We start from the raw sequence: 17,510 nt of genomic DNA, 5'->3' as shown, positions 1-17,510 counted from the left end.
GCAGCAAAATAGACCATTCACAGTAAAAGATATATGAATGGCTTTTAAACATATGAAAATGATCTTCAATCTTACCCGTAAATAGGAGGAATATAAAATAAAATTACTATAGCATTTTTCAAGTATCAGATTAACAGATTAAACAGTTCCATAATACACTGTGTTGGTGAGGATGTTGGGAAATTAGCACTCCGTATACTAGTGGAGAGAGTGCACACCGGAACTCTCTAAGAATGAGTCCCTAAAACCTCAGGCCTCTCTCTCGGCTGATGAGGAGATCCTGGGAGGGGGATGGTCACTTGCCTCTGTTAATCTCAGGGGCCTTCCTCTCTTTAGACAGTCTCACAAAATGCTGGATGTAAGGGTCATGCCAGTAGCCAATGCTTACTGCAAACCTGAAAGGGATGAAAAAGGAGGCAGATGAGTAGAGAACGGGTTCAGGCCAAGTTCCCAGGAGCCAGGTCAAGGATCCAGAGGAAAATTATCTCCCTCAAAAGGCCAATCAATGCACATATAGTGCTCCTCTACAAATTTAAACATACTCATCCATCCATTTTTTATTCATATACATGCCCATCACGTTTCCCATAGTGGTCATTTCTTACCTCTCTCTTTCCTCATGTCGCTAATTCCTTTCTCAGAAGCCTAAACAGCAAATAACCTCACCTCATACTTCACACAGATCACTTACAACTATTTATTTACTTAGCAAACTCCCTGGCCAGATCTAGTCACATAACTCCACTCAACCAAAAGTTCTGGGTCCAGAGAAGGGAGACCCAGAAGTATCTGGCAAACATCATTACTAACTCCCTAAGTACTTCTCCCAACTCTGTGTTAAGTGCCAGTCATTTCACGTCCCTTAAGGAGGTCATAGTGGGGAAACCAGGGGAAAGTAAACAAAACAGCTACAACCTGGAAAATGCTATGGTAGCCTAAACTCTCTCTCAGTGTACACTACAAGGAATTAAGGTTTTAGTGTTCCAAGCCTAGGAGCTGAAGCCCAGATTACCACTGGAAGTCTTCTGGCAACCATGAGTGGAACCAGCATCGGGACAACTGAGAAGTCATGGAAGGAACCTGGATCCCTAAGGCAATGCCATGCCACACCCCTGTGGACCTGGAGCCTGCTCTACCTCTCAACGGATAGTTTGTGAGATAATAAACGTCTTCACCATTTGAGCCAACTTGAGCCCGGCTTCTGTTACTTGCAGGCTGAAGCATCCTAAGTGATATCCCAAATAATACACTCATCTCCATGTTGCTTGATAAGTAAGCTGAAAATTAAGATATGGGCGCACACGTGTGTGTGTGTGTGTGTGTGTGTGTGTGTGTGTGTGTGTGTGTGTGTATGGGATCTCACCCAGCTGGATTCTGAGGCCCCAGAAGCAGATACTATATCTTTTCTTTCTATCTACTCACAAGGCTTGCTGCTGCCTTGACTGCAACAGGTGCTGACTTCCCTACAAACATGTCCCCCCCAGTCTCTCCATCCATATTTGTACATCCATAGACACTCCTAAGGAAGCAAATGTTCAGCTACCCGATGCAACAACTCAGCACAGAAACACACAAAGACTCACTAAGGGACACAATTTGCTATAAGCCCAGATGTCCAAGGAAAACAGCAGACCCACAAGTTTTACAGATTAAACCTGCTCAGTTATCTAAAATAGTGCTTTTCAAACAGTGAGCTGTTTTAATATGAAATCAGTTTAATACTATGCAAGTCTGCATTTTAAAAAAACAAAGCAAAACGGAAAATATAAGCATGCGTTACACATAGTAAGGGTTCAGACTGCTTCGTGAAGCTTTTGTTTCAAGCATATGTTGGGGGTCTAAGTGCAATGAAATGTGTTTTCTCACTGTTGGTGGCCATGTGATGAACACTGATTTCAAAGGAATCCTCTGGTGCCATCTGGCGGTAAAAGCCATACCTGCAGTTGAGGCAGGAGTGGTAGAGCAGTGATGAGAACACAAACCAAACAGGTTAAGGGTAGGAAGCGGACTTAGAAATGATCTAGTCAACTCCAATATCCAGCGCAAGAATGCTTTCAACAGTATTAAGCCACTGCTTGACTACTCCCCACAAAGAAGGCACTCACTCCACTGCTAAGCAACTGCTGAAAAGCTGGTCAATTTGCCTCCCTCTAAGCACTCCTTCCTGGACTTATTATTGCCTCTTGGATAACAAGGAGCAGTTTCTATTCCTCTCAGTTCTGTATTATCAGTCAATTAAATACTATTGATTCAGTCAAGCAACATTTATTGAGTGTCTGCTAAGTGCGAGGCATTGGGAATACAGTGGTGACAAGACAGAGAAGGGACAGAGACAAACATAAAGAAGAGATTATAACAAATGAAGGATTCAACAGTATGGAGGATAGAGGGACCTACTTTAGAGAAGGTGAAAGGGAAGGCCTCTCTGAAAAGGGGATGCTGAGTTGAGTCCTAGGGAATTGGACAAAGTCAGCTGTGCAAAGGCATTCCAGACGGGAGGAACAGCAGATAGAAACGCTGCGGGGTGGGAATGGACTGGGAGCGTTCTAGTATCAGAAAGTAGGCATGCGGGCTGGAGAACAGTAGAAAACAGGAGAAACCAGGGAGGACTCTAGAGAGATAAGCCAGCTGAGGTCACAGAGGGCCTGGCAGGAGCCTGGGACTGATCTCAACAGCACGCTGGATGTGGTCAGTGATGCGCAGCACAAAAGGTGGGGAGATGCAACAGGACGTAACACAAGTACATCTGATCCTAGTTCCCACAATTCCTTCTTTCTGGTGTTTCTAACACGTGTTTCTTTCTGATCTTCAAATCAAGATGACTGACAGTGGTTCCCATGTCTCGAGGAAAAAGGACCTCACTGATTTGCCTATGAGATTGGCCAAGATAAAAAGATTTACAACACACTGTGGGAAAGAGTAAGGAAGAGAGTGCTGCTGGGCACTGCTCATGGGAGTTCTGAGGTGAATGAGCATGTTTCAGGACTTACAGGCCATCAAGTGGCAATTAGCTGAGCAAATCTCAGTGCATCTACACAATGAAATACTAACCAATCTTGAAAACATAAACTAAAAGAACTGGACATGGCAAGATGGTCAAGATACGCTTTTCAGAGAAAAAGGTAAGACCAAAAATACATGTAGCGTATGTGCCACAAATAGGTGTGTTACCGTGCCAGGCTCACTTTTGCCTGCCACCTGGAAAGCCAAATACAGAGATGACGAGATTGCAGCAGAGAGAGAGTTGAATCACAAGACAGCCACGTGAGGAAGTGAGAGCATGAGTCTCAAATCCACTTCCCCGAAAATAGGAACTCAAGGATATTTATGGGATGGGGGGAAAGGTGGTCTGAAATGTGGAGATAAGTGACTGGAGGCGAGGAGAGGTGAAGTAATTGATGATGTGTGCATGCATAGTCAGACTTCATGCCTCTTTAGAGGACGCATGCTCACAAAATGGCAGTGTGAACATGATGTGAGGATGGAGTTTTTAGCCTCCTGACATCAAAAGGTCGCCTATCAGATATCTGCGTGGGTCCAGCTGATGAGTTGGTGGTCTCAACTGGCCTGGAGTGGACAAAGGGGTTCTAATTCCTGAAAAACAGTTTAAACACCCATTACCATGGTGACCCAGGCTCCAGGGAGATGTTATCTATAGGAACCTAGAGGGAGTCAGACAGCATACTGCCTAAACAGCACAGTTAACAATGGGTAGGATAAACTGCTAAAAGCTATAATCAGTAATTGCAAAAAGGAAAAAGAATATTAGTTCCTAGCTACTTAATCATCAATGGCTAACTGGTTGCCAGTTTCATATGTGTATGTCTGTAAATACAGAAGTAGTGGAGGACTAATTGGTATCAAAATGTTAATGATTATCTCTGAGATTTCTGGGTTTTTTTAAACGTATCTATGTTTTTAAAATTTGTACACTAACAACCACATGCCATATCTCATTATATCTAAGATGCAATCAATTGTAAGACTGCTAAAAGAAAGAAAATACACTGCCGATTAGTTTTTCTTATCGCTTAGAATTTTAATTTTGTGGTTATTGAAAAAGCTCTTTTAGACTTCTTTAAACAGATTACCATCATCTCTCTCTCTTGTACACACACAAAAAGGAAAAGATGAGGGAAATAAGTTGATTAAGTTTTCATTTTCAGGATATCTGTGAGTTTCCACACAATATCGACCTTCATACCATGGAGGGTGTTGGTGACGCCGCATTTCTTAAAAGACCATCATCATCTTTCTCTGAGATTTTCTTCCAAGCTGCTGCCCCTCACTCTGTAAGTTTTGATACCTTTTCTTGATCCCATCAGAAGGTATCAATGGATGGTTTTCAAACAGCAATCAGGATCTGTGCTCCTTCTTCAAATGGCCCTTAAATGGTATGGGGACAAAAGCATCCAGGGGCTGTGGTTGCAGAGGTCCAGCCCTGCCACCAGGAATAACGACCATGTCCACTTGCACAGGTAATGACAACTCTAACACAACCTGACAGTGACTGCAGGACACATCAAAAATAAATCACATCTGATTTCAAAAAAGATAAAAGGCAAGAACACGTGTCACAGAATCAATCAAAGACAGCATTACTTCACAAGAAGAAAACAGTAACAAACATAAAAGGCAAATATTAAACTAGGAAAAATATCTGTGACACACCACAAAGTATTAACATCCTTTCAGTATAAAGGACTAATAAATTAGTAAGAAAAAAACCCTAATACCCAAGAAGGAAAAAAAGGACAAAAGACCAAAAAAAAGAACAATTCACAAAAGAAATCCAACTGATCAATGAACACACGTATCAGCTCTATCAATAATTTTTTAAAAAGCACAAGGAAAGCAAAAGCAGAGAGCAGTACTTCTCCTATCAAATTGGCAACAGAACTATTTTTTAACGGAACCTGGCGCTGGAGAGGGCTGAGGAGGATGGCACTCAACACCGCCGCCAGAACGATCAACTGGCACAGGCACGTCCAAGGCGCCGTGGCAACAGGTACAGAAAGCCAGAAAAACGTGTACACAATGACAGAACAACCCCACTTCTGGGATCTTATCCTAAGGAAACAAGAATGGACACAAAGATTTTTGTACAAGAATACTGAACCTGGAATTATCGCATCAGGTGAACAAAGCAGAATACAAAATTACATATACAGGATGCTCCCAATTTTGCTAGAATGAACATATACATATACATAAAGACTGTCCAAAGTAGATACCAAAAATCTAATATTACTTATCTCCATACCACAATCCTGTGCATCTTGTTTGCTGTCCATTCCCATTAGTCCTCTGTTCCCAAAACCCAGAGAACATCCCTTCTACTTGTATGTCCTAATTTCATGTTTGAAACCCAGATGCAAAGAATCCAATATCTCAGATTTAGACAGACCTCAAAGATTTTCTCAATTTCATTCAATCCACTACTACTCTAAAAATTTTCATGACATTCACACACCACATGTTCAATTTAATATGTCTTGAAATCAACTACCTTTTTTTAATACTCAGAAGAAGATATCTGGTAGCATATCAGACCTAACGCATTCTGTAATAAATACCTAATTATTTAAATTTAAAATACCAGTCTGTGTACCGCCTAAAACCATCTCACATTCCTCCCGTGGGAAACACTGACCTGGCCCAACCCCTATCTATTCATCCAAGAAAGATTTACTGACTCTGTCCCATCTGCGTGGGTGTCAACTGCCACAATGGGAATTTCATGGCAAAGGTGTGAAAAAGCCTCCCATAGGCATCATTTCATCAGAGGGTTCAGGGCACGAGAAGGTGCCCTCTCTGCTCGCTGGCTGATGAGGATCAAGGCTGGGTTGGTTCATTTTACTTCTAATCAACACTCACTGAGTGCTCACTAGGCGCCAAGCGTTATTCTAAACGCTTAACACGTAGGAACACATAACCCTCCTAACAAGCCTACGAGGAAGGCACTGCTTTACAGACAGATGTTAAGGTAGTTTCCTCAAGCTGTGCAACCTTGCAGAGAACTTCATTCTGCTGCTTTTCAAACCTACTTACCCACCTGATCTAGACCCCTCTCCCAACACTTCAGTTGTTTACGTCATGTGTATCTGTTTGTGAGTGTGTGTTTGTGTACCTGTTTGTATATACATACACATGTACAATAAAACACATACACGTATATACACGTGTGCATGTATACATCATCAAAAATACGCAGTTTTGGAAAGACAGTTCACAAAAGGAGATACAGGAATGGCCAACAAGCACATAGAAAGATGTTTAACATCGTTAGTTGCCAGGGAAATGCAATTTAAAACCATAATGAACTGCTATTTCACACACAGTGACAATACCGAATGTTAACAAGGATATGAAGCAATGGCAGTTTTGATATCTTGCTGGTGTAAACTGATAAACCACTTTGGAAATTAGTCTGGCAATTAAAATACATACCCACCTTCTGACTAAGCAATTCCACTCCTAGACATTTATCCAAGAGAAATGAAAGACATATAAAATGTCCATTGCAGGCTATTCACAATGGCCAAAAACTGGATACAACTCATCCATAATCAGGTGAATGGATGAACTAATCAGAGTATATTCACACAACATAAAAAGGAGCAAACTACTTTACACTGACAAAGGTTCTCTCCCTGACCAAACTCTGGCCAGGCTCCTCTGAGCCCTCTTCTCGACAGGCCTCAAACTTGGTTTATTCTATAAAGACTTGAACAAACACTAAGATAGCTTCTAACAGCTCAAAGCCATGCCCCTAGGATAACGCTAGTCCCCCTTGAAGTGCCCGCCTAAGAAAACTCAACGCTGGCAAAAGCATTTACTGTTTGTTCCAACCAACACTTAAAGATAGGGCCCCAGTCTTCCAGTTAGCAAATTCAGATGGTTTCACATGGACCGATCCCTCTTTCCCACTTTGTGTAATTTTTCTCTTCTCTGACTCTACTCATTATTCTCCTTACTCCCTCATTCTCCCTTTAAAATGCCCTCTGTACAAATCAAAGTTGGGTTTAGTTCACACTGGAGTCTTTTCTTTATTGCAGTAGTTATCAGTGATTAAAATCTGTCCTTACCACTTTAACTACTATCTGGCTTTGTTGATCTTTGACAGTGCACACAACATGGATGAATCTCAAAGAACACGTTGAGTGAAAGAAGACACAGAAAGAATACATACCACATGATTCCACTGACATGACGTTCAAGAACAGGCGAATCTAATCAATCGTGGCCGAAATCAGAAAAGGACTGTTAAGTGGAGGTTGGAAGACTAACCAGAAAGAGATACAGGGGAAATTTCTGGAGTTTCAGAAATATTTTATATCTTGTTTTTGGTGGTGGTAACAGATATATACAGTTGTCAGCACTCATCAAACTGAACACTGACAACTTGAGCTTTTTATTATATAAATTATCTTCCTCTCTCCCCCTCCCTCCCACCTCCCTCTTCTTCCCCACCCCCCACCTCCCACCTCCCACCCCCCAATTTCTCTTAAGAATACCTGGGGAAATTTGGGGGGAAAAAAGATAAGATGAGAAATGTAGTTGACCCTCCAAGTTCCCTTTTCAATATCCACTCACCCCTTTCTCCTTATGAAGAGGACCCCAATTTTGTTTGAGGTATCAATCTACCCAAGTAGAAATTCTCACCTCCCCACGCGTTCCTGCAGCCAGGGGTGGGGCCACATGTCCTAGTTCTGGCTAAGGAGAAGTACATAGAAGCCTGCAGGGTAGGGTTTCCTGTAAAGCTATTGCTTTCCTGATGAAAAGGGACAGACTCAGACACATGTCTTTTGTTAGTACCCCTTCCTTTTCTTTCTTCCTGGAGCACAGCTGCTCAAACAGACTAAAAAATTCTGATATTCCCTGGTACAAACCTATTCTTACCCTGTGAAACAAGCTATGGGAGCTCTGAATCAATTCACAGCTAAGTAACTTTGTGAGTCAAAGTTTTCAGGCATCAAAATGAAAAAAAAGCAATTTCAACTGGAACTCAAGAATGACAAATGTATTGCTGTGTTAAAATATATATAAGAATTTAGTATATAATCCAAGTGATGTTTCAAATCAATGGGAAAATAGAGACCATTCAATAGATGGTGTAGGGACAACTGGCTAATAATTTGAGATAAAATTAAGTTAGACTGCTACTTTATAATATATAAAATAATAAAGATAGATGAATGATCTAAGCATAAAAGTCAAAAACATAAAAGTGCTACAAGAAAATGTTAGAATGATTGAGAATATGGTCTTTCAAAGCATTACCTGAAATCCACAAGCCATAAAGTTAAATTGTCAGATTCTGCACCGTAAAGATTCACAATTTCTGTGTTATGAAATGTACGATACAAGCTAAACTGAAAGACAAGCATGAGTTTGAGAGAAAATACTGCAACAAATACAGAGGCAACAGATTACTATCCCTGACATAAAAAGTTCTTACAAATCAATAATAAAAACACAAATAACCAAACAAGTAAAAGACAACAGCCCACTAGGAAAATGATATGGAGAGAGGGCTCACATAGAAAATATCAATCATAGTGAGCAGATTAAAAATTCTGCCTCACTAGTGATTATAGTAATACAAATTAAAAAGAAGTATTATTTTCCAGCTGCCAGTTGATAAACAATTTAGGAAACTAAGAATATTCGGTGATTAGCATCTTATTCACTACAGATGGGAATGAAAACTAACATAACCTCTTTCAAGAACCATTTTACAGAAACTTCTCCCCTGAAATCCATCTCAGGAAAACTCAAGCCACGTGCAAAAATCCAACAGAAGAGCAGTCAAGTAAATTACAACCACACTGTGAATACTGTGCAGCCATTAAAAAGAATGAAGTGGATCTGTGTGAAACTACATACAATAGGTTCATATTATGCTACTGAGGGGGAAAATGTGTTCACTTTTGTAATTAATTAAAAAAAAGTTTTTAAGACAAAAAAATGATGTGATACTAATATTCTAGATCTAAGATCATTATCTTTCACAGATATTTTCCAAAATTTAATTCCTCTTTTTAAAAAGTGGGAAAAAATCCACAATTTATTTGACTTTCTTGATGGGCAACTTTGGCAGCTAATTTATCCTCAACAGAATGTTCTAGTTCTAAAGTGACATATCATCTCCATGGAGGAAAGCAGCAGCCACTGTCGTCAAAATATTTCTGATGAAAATTTCAGCCCTGCTCTCTGGGGCACAGCTGTGAAGATATGATTAGTGTGCTGGAAAGGCCGAGGCCCCCAGGAAAAGGCCGCCTTTCCTGAGAGGTGACACTGTGGCCTGCCTGCATGTCAAGAGCGGCATTTTTCGATTCCATTGGAAAATCAAGTTAAACTCTGTAATATTCACAATGGAATTTCAGATTTACAGCCCCTGGACTGGTTTCTAAAACATACAGATAACTGAAAACCAGTAAAACAGAAAACCAGAATTTTAAGACCTCATCAGGAAAGGTAATCTTGACCATCTGCACTGAGTTCCTCTTCACTTCAGCCATCTGACAAATTATTATGCGTCTACAATGCACACGGCATTAAGGCAGACATGGTCCTTGCTCTGTATCACATTTACTCTAGTCAGAGAGGAAAACATGATACACTATGTCTGAAGTACAACTGGGCTGATGACCACAAAGGCGATGCAGAGAGTGTCATGAGGACATATAACAGGGGCAAGATCTTGACTGCAGGCATCAGAGAGGCCTCCTTGAGGGTTCCTCATGTGAGAGAAACCAAGAACCTTGCAGTCATCATTGACACTTGAGTCTCCCCCGACATCCAGTCTGTCAACGCATTCCATCAGCTCAATCTACCTTCAAAGTGGACCCAGAATCTGACCGACTCTCAGCACTTGCTCCACTACCATCCTGATCCAAGCCACGAGCATCTCTGACTTAGGATATTCCAGTACCACTAACTCATCTCCCTGTTCTATCCTTGTCCTCTACAGTCTGTTCTCCACAGAGAAGCTGAAGCGATCCTGTGGAAATTCAAGTCACGTCACCTTCTTCAGTTCAAAATCCTCCAGTGGCTCCCATCTCAGAGCACAAGTTAGGGCCTCACAAGAGCCTGCAGCATCTGTCCCCACGGCCTCCCAGATTCCATCTGCTACTCTTCTCCCTCTCACTCACGCTGGCCTGTGGCTCCTAGAACAGGGGAGGCCAGCTCCTGCCTCAGGGCCTCTCTGCTCTCTGTTCTGTCTACCTGGACACTGTTTCCCCAGATATCCACAGGGCTCACTCCTCACCTCCCACAAGTCTTTCCCCAGCATTGACCTTGTCAGCAGGGCCTTCCCTGGCCATCCCATCTCCAGTGACAACTCCTTCCAACACTCCCACTGCATCTACCTCCACCTGACATGCCAGGTATTTTGGCTTCCTGTCTGTTTGCCTCCTGGAAAAAAATGCACCATAAGAGCTCCAGTTTTGTTCACTACTGTAACTGCACTAGAACAGTGTCTCCAGAAACTGAGCAGGCACTCAATAAAGAGTGTTGAATGGATGCCTCCATCTGAGAGATGATGTAGAACTACTGAGACAGGAAGGCTGGGAGAAAGCCTTGTGGGCAGAGGGAGCAGCGTGCTGAAAGGCCCCACAGAAGGCAGGAACAGGGCATATCTGAAAAACAAAAGAGATCCCAAAGGGAAGCACGGAGTGATGTGAAGTGAGGCTGGAGAAGTACGACGGAGCAGGCAGGGCTGTGGAGAACACATAAGAATCCTTGGTCTTTTTCCCACAGCCACAAGAAGTCATTAAATGAGGGATTACATATGCCCTTTACAAACCTCTGGCTTCAGTGGGAGATATGGATTTGGGGGAGGGAAGAGTGACTTAGGGTCCTCAGTTAGCGGACTAGTGCCATAGCTCAGACCACAGGTGACTTCAGCTTGCAGTGAGATAGAAGCAGCAGAGGTGGAGAAAAAGAGTTGGTTCCAGAAATGTTCAGCACACATAATCAACAGGTCTGGGGGACTGATCGCATCAGGGTAAGTGAAAGGGCAGTTCCAAGCTGACTCCTACCTTTTGCACTTGGGAACTGAATGAACAGCCCATTCACTGGGTTTGGGGAGGTGACGAGGAGGAGAGCACATGAAGATGATCTTGAAGACACTTTTGGAAATAATGAGTTTGAGATCATTCTGAGACCTCCAAATGGAGTTTTCCAGTCGGCAGTGGGTATCCAGGGCATGATCAGATCATGAAGGGTGTAGTGTCATGCAATGTCGTGTAGGTTTTTACCTTCTGGTTGATGGGACATCCAAAGGTTTTAAGTGACAAAGTGATAGGACAAGATTTGTGATTCCCCAAAATCACCCTGGCCACAGCATAAACACTGGGTTGGAGGAGGGGGTTAGACCAAAGCAGGTCCGACAACAAGGACGTGGTGCAATAGACCGGGTGAACGAGCAGACGCGAGCAAGGGCTACGGGAGCGGGGAAGGAAAAGAGCACAGACCTTCCCTTTGTCATCACCCCATCTCCTTCACTGCTGCTGGGGATTTTTCTACAACACACACCAGATCATGTCAGTTCTTCCACTTAAAACCCCTCAGGACCTTCTATTCACCTTGGGACTTCTACATTTCATTCTCCGACAACCTCTCTGGAGTTCTCTGGCCACCCACACCCCTACTGAAAGTCCACTTCTCCTAATACTCTGCATAATCTGCATATAATCCTCTGCAAATAATCCTCTGCATCAATCTGCATTGCTGTTTAGGTCATGTTGTTTTCTCCTGCCTGATAAACACCTATTTATCTTTTTAAGACTCACTTCCTCCACTGTGAAAAGAAGAAAAGCAGTGCTGACATCCAGGAGCTAGCCCGGTACCATTGATGAGGATTATTTTAGGCTGGTTACTTTTAAAAACTGCAGATGAGGAGGCTCTGAGGAGTGGAATTTGCTTGCCCTTTGATGAGAGACATTTGTATTTGTGAAGGAAGTCTCCATCTGTGGGGAGTGTCTCCCTCTCTGCACCAGGAGGAAGGGAGATGACCTTATCTCTGGAAACTTTTAATGGGGAGGCAAGGACTTAAGTCTTGTTTATTGCACTTGTCTGGTAACCTCATGGCTACCCACCACCACCAACATCCTCCTTTGTCTTTAGCTGAAGATAATATTTAAGGTGGTGGCTTCTGCCATTTACTTAATCCTGTTTGATTCTTATCTAAAAGTTATAAGACCACCCAATAACCAGACCCCACCAACACTGATACCATTTTAACAACTTTTTTTTACATATTCTTTCCTTTCTCTTGTAAAGAGATAACTCACATACCTATGCCTTAAATTTAGCCCTACTCTCAACCCATGTGTGCAGCAGCAGCAGCAGCTCTGACTGCCCATGGGTCCTGTCCCCATGCAGCAGCTCTTGACTGCCCATGGGTCCTGTCCCCATGTTATTCCACACTATTATCTAAATAAAAGAGCACTACTGCCAGACCTTGAGAGTCCAAGAAATCTTTCTTTTGACTCTTCCGCTTGCTGACCCCGCTTCACCATGAGCCAGGCTTTCCTGTTGTTAGAATCTGGCCTCGTGCTCACACAAACCATGCTGTTTACCTGTTGGACATAAACTTCTCACAAACACCAGCACAAGGTCACGCTGCAACAGCGATGATGTGAGACAAAACAAGACCACTTCATCATTTTGCCTAAACAGACAAATAGAAGGCCGTCATGCCATCCAGAAAATACCAAACATCCCTCTCTCCTGGCTGAAGCGAGCAACTGTGTCTTCCTTATGAATTATAGCGTTTGTCTCACTCTAGTCACAATTCCTTCTAGAATTGATTGATTGAGCTACACGATCACAGAATCGTCCCTGCCTCCTGTCAGCACCCAGTCCAGAGCAAATCCCTGCTTCCTTGAACCCTCCCCAAACTATCCAACCAAAGCCCAAATCCTGTAAGTTCTTTCTAACGCCCTCATCCTGATAGGCCCCAGAGTTCCCTATGATGTGAGGCCTCCCTCATTACAAAGAGTAATTAAACCCAACTGGTTTACCTACTGATGTGTTTCTGGTGGTCTTTGCTGGAGGACATTGCAACTCTAACAGTAGGATAGGTTGGTTAAGTTTCTTGGAGGAAGTGAATGGAGTTCCAATCTGAAGGCTTCTATTTTCTATGTTAAGCATGCTCAAAACATCACCCATATTATCTTGAGAATGAAGGGTTCGGGGGAGTAAATCAGAAGTTTGTGGAAAATGTCTGAATTAAATATTCTGGAGCATGGGAGAGTGACTTGACAAGAGAATCCTACTAGAATGGTCAGGCTCTGTGAGGGCACAGGTGAGGTGGGGTGACATGAACTCAAAGTAGTACCCAGCTGCCCCGCTCTGAGTCCTAGCTCCAGTACTCAAGACAAAAATGGGTAGTTTGGTTTTGGGTTTACTGGGACTGAAGGGCAAGGGAGAGGAGGCATTTCCAAGAGAATTCCGGAACGATACATTATGAACCCCAAGCTCAACTGAGAGGTAAGAGCCTAGAGGAAGCGTCTAAAGGATAGAAAATACCATGGAGGTCCTATGGAAAAAGATGCTGAGGGCCTCAGAACAGAAATCCAGGCTATCATGGTGGGAATGGCGACAGGTGGATGAGAAGAGGTCAGCACTGCAGATGAGGCTTTGAAGAAAATGAGTGCCCTGGGTGTACACTGGGTCCTCCACATGCACACTGATGTGAACTAGGATAATGGCAAGAATTGAGGCAGAGAGGAAGGCTGTGGGCCAGGCACCCAAATCTTCAATGAAATAGGGGAGTAATCAGGCAGAAAAGAGTAATGAGGAGGAAGAGAGGGTGCTCCAGCTGAGGACCATGGATCTCAAAGAAATGGGGCAGGGGACAAAGAGCAGAGAAGACACAAATCTCCAACCTGCTAATCCTGAGATCTGCAGTGTATGAGAAAACAGAAGCACCACTTGACAGGGCCTCAAGAAAAGGATATTCCTAGGGAAGGGCCAGGGTCAAGGCAAAGAGAGGGAGGGAAGGGCTAAGGAGAGGCTGAGGAAATAGAGGTGGTTGGTGATTACGGAGCGGTAATTTCAGAGGACACTGGGAGGGTTTGGGGGGATCATGGGTAAACGAAAGAGTAGAGAACTGACTAGGGGCACAGCATGACAGGGAAGATAAGGAGAGAGAATGGGGAGTGGGGAGAGTTAGCTATCATGGTAAGTGCTTGACAGATATCTGCTGAAACAAATGGAATTATTAGGTATAAACCTACTATATCCAATCTGAAGAGTCCTAACTATCAGATTGTAGGAGTGATAGCACAAGGCCATCATGACAACAATGATGGTGATGGTCTGATGACGATGGGGGTGGAGGGTTCGTCATGACAATAACTACCAAACTTGAACACCTACTGTGTGCCGAGCACTCCACATTTAATCCTCACAACAACCCATGAGACAGATGACCTCATTAGGATCCCCAGACGGGCTCTGTTCCAAAGGAGGGAGCAAGCAAAAACAGAAGTAATGGAAGTGTAGGAGCCTCGAGAGACTGACAGGCTTTTTTAGTTACTTTAGGTATTTTTATGGCTTAACTCACGGCGGCAGACACCAGCCTGACCCACAGCTACAACATATTCAGTAACTTCAACCAAATAATATTCAGACTGGAGGAAAATCAAAACTAATATAATAATAACTTATGGAAGCCTTGACTTTGTGCCAGATCCTGCGCTACCTGCTTTGCATCGATTATCTCACTTAACCCTCACATCCAAAAGGTAGGTTACCACTATCATCCCCACTTTAAAGGTGAGGAGACTGAGGCAGAAAGTGGGTAATTTGCCCATGATTCACACAAGGAATCCTTATTTAATAACATGACTTTTTCACAAGATTTAAAGTTTTAATACATTACAGTAAAAATGCAGATCACAGTATCACAGAACCTGAAAGACACTGAGTCTTGCAAAAGATCTTAAAACATTATATTATAGATTCTCACAATTTCTTTGCATGTTTTTTCAGATGAGGGAAAACCCCATGCAAAAAACCTTTGATGAAATGCCTCCGGATGACGAACGTGTGTGGTCTTTTCAGTTAGGACCTATCCCAGAAGATTCTGAGTCAGTGGGTCCAGCGCAGGCCCTGAGCATCTGTGCTCTTTTAAAAAGCCCCACAGACAACAGTGATGTGCAGTGTGAGTTGGGAACTACTGCCTTAGATTCCCCGCAGTTCCAAACCCAAACTTCCCCTACATGTTTAGACATCTGCAGACACAGAGGGCATTGGAAACTGAGGCAGAGAAGACCTGAAATTATAAAAACCATCCAACAGAGAGTCAAGGAAAAACATACTCTAGTTAAACTATTTCTCTGTACATTTCTTTGTGTCTGAACTATTTTATAGCTAGTTTATTTTTAAATAAGTTTGCAAAAAATGTTACCAACAGATATTAAATAAACCAATAAAACCAATCAATACCAAATAAGCCTAACCCTAATGTGCTACTGAAAACTATTTTATTTCCCTCTGATAATTCTGACGGCACTTCAGATTTTCTTTGCAAATAGCAGTAGATACGAGAGATATTATTTCCAATTCAACAGTGCTACAGATGTGATCAGTAGCAACTGCAAGCTGGAGAAGAAATAAAGTTGGGTATAATCCATGTGTGGACACACATTTCACCACTAACAGTCTCCAAGCCTTTAACACCTATGTACGTATTTATCCATTCATTTAATCAACCACTACTAACAACTACTAAATGCCAGACACTGCTCTAAGTACTTTATTGATAACGAAATATCATTCAATCTTTACACTCACCTATGAAGTACCGATTATGATCACCCCATTTTACAGATCAGGGAACTGAGACACAGAATGGTTTAGTAACTCGCCCAAGTTCACACAGCTCCTAAGTGGCAGAGCTAGGGTCCGTCTGACACAGTCTGGCTCCAGAGTCATGTTCTGAAGCACTTTGCTTAGTCTCCAAGAACGTACAAAAAGTGCCAGCCTTTTGTTTTCCCCACCCTATAGTCCCTATGCGACCTAGCTTCCAGGGCATTCTTTCAGTTCCTCTCCTTCCTTGCTCTCTCTGAATGCTCTCCTGCACTATTTATTTATTTTAGTTCTAAGCTTAAACATCATCGTCTAAAATACGAACTCTAATGGTAAATGCTGTATTTCCCAGCACTCAACACAAAATTGTAATTATCTACTTCATGTACTTATTTGCTCCCTGTCTGTCCTTTCCAACCAGGCTGTGAGGTCCACTAAGTCAAACACCACGTCAGTCTTGCTCATCATGTGTCCTGATCACTGAATACCCACCCACCAACCAGTAGAAAGGAAGGGCCTGGCACAGAGTGAACTCTCAATAATTTCTGTGGAAGGAAGGAATGGAGGGAGTACCCTTGAGCCTCATGCTTTCTTTTTCATACTTTCAAGTGCAGGATACATACCTGTGCTCACAATGCTCCCCACACAGCCCCCTAACAGGTAGGCTCTTGTGCACACACTCAAGGGCTCTGGAAAGCTTTGGGCTCTGCACACAAATATTATGTGGTCTAGACAGGCCACTTTCCCCTGAACTGGCCTGAGCTTCAGGTGCACAATGGGGATGACGACAACCCCAGTGGAATGTATCCTCTAAAAGAGGGAGACCTGCACTCCTCAGAACCCATCAAAACCAACGTTATTATTATCTACTTCACCTCTGTCTTTCCAGCAAGACTTGGTTCCAAGAAGCCAAGACCACGTGTGCCGCTTCAGCGCCCGACTCCCGGGCACCGCATCCCCAGGCTGGCCCCGTGCCCGGCACACACCGCCCTGTTCCAGTGTGAAGCGCACGAAGAGACCCCCTCGCTCCGCGCGCCGCACAGCTGTCCCGCGACCTGACGGGCACCTCTTGGCGCACAAGCCTATTCCTCAGATACAGGCTCGCCTCCCACCAGCCCCCAGCCCCACGCCCCCAGGCACCTCCTGCAAATAGAAGCATCTTCGCAGGTGCCGCGCACGCCCTCGTCGTCTGAGTCGGGCGAGGAGGACGAGCGGGAGCTGAAGGAGGGCCTCCTCAGGCTAGCGACCGTGGGCGTGGAGGGCCCGGGCTGCTGTGCCCAGCGGGGACACGGAGCGGCGTCGACAGACGCCGGGGGCACGAACGAGTCCGGGAGAAAGCAGGAGTGAGCGACTGGACTCCACCCGGCTCGGCTAGGCTGGCGCGGCTCAGAGACGCCTCCCACCACGGCGGCCCCGCAGCTGTCCCCTAGTCGGCGCCGCCTAGACGCTCACCGGACCATTTCCCCGCCCCGCTCCGTCCGCAGGCGAGCTCATTGGAGAACTCTTTCGGCCCCGCCCACATAACCCGGAAGTTCACCCGGAAGGAACGTAAACTTAAATGGACGCAAGATCACCGAAGTGCTTGCAGGGAATTGTAGTCTTAGGTGCGTAGGCAGGCCGCCGGATTTCTTGTTGCCGGTACGAAATTTTATAACTGCAATTAACTCAGGGCGGAAGAGCTGGCA

General features: G+C 43.8%; 1 protein-coding gene and 1 pseudogene across 9 annotated transcripts in view; one reads left to right on the top strand and one right to left on the bottom strand.

Moving 5' to 3' along the window:
* LOC106828031 (heparan sulfate glucosamine 3-O-sulfotransferase 4-like) overlaps positions 1–1,192 on the top strand; it is a 55,738-nt pseudogene extending 54,546 nt beyond the window's left edge.
* The window catches only part of LOC123276137 (leucine carboxyl methyltransferase 1-like), a 30,723-nt gene extending 13,422 nt beyond the window's left edge, over positions 1–17,301 (bottom strand). For 5 of the 9 annotated variants that reach the window (XR_011497530.1, XR_011497533.1, XR_011497531.1 and 2 more), the window contains exons 1-2: positions 16,966–17,286; positions 304–395 (exon numbers count right to left, since the gene is read on the bottom strand). Coding sequence is in view for 1 of the 9 variants with exons in the window: in XM_070495967.1 (XP_070352068.1) it covers positions 16,966–16,984 (19 nt within the window). In the remaining 8 variants the exon portion in view is untranslated. The other 4 variants (XR_011497529.1, XR_011497532.1, XM_070495967.1 and 1 more) reach the window with 4 other exon arrangements.
* Positions 17,302–17,510: the final 209 nt, after the last annotated feature.

The sequence above is a fragment of the Equus asinus genome, chromosome 23 (assembly GCF_041296235.1).
Source record: "Equus asinus isolate D_3611 breed Donkey chromosome 23, EquAss-T2T_v2, whole genome shotgun sequence".
Taxonomy (NCBI): Eukaryota; Metazoa; Chordata; class Mammalia; order Perissodactyla; family Equidae; genus Equus; species Equus asinus.
The sequence above is the reverse complement of the archived record's forward strand: the minus strand, read 5'-3'. Positions and strand labels throughout refer to the sequence as shown.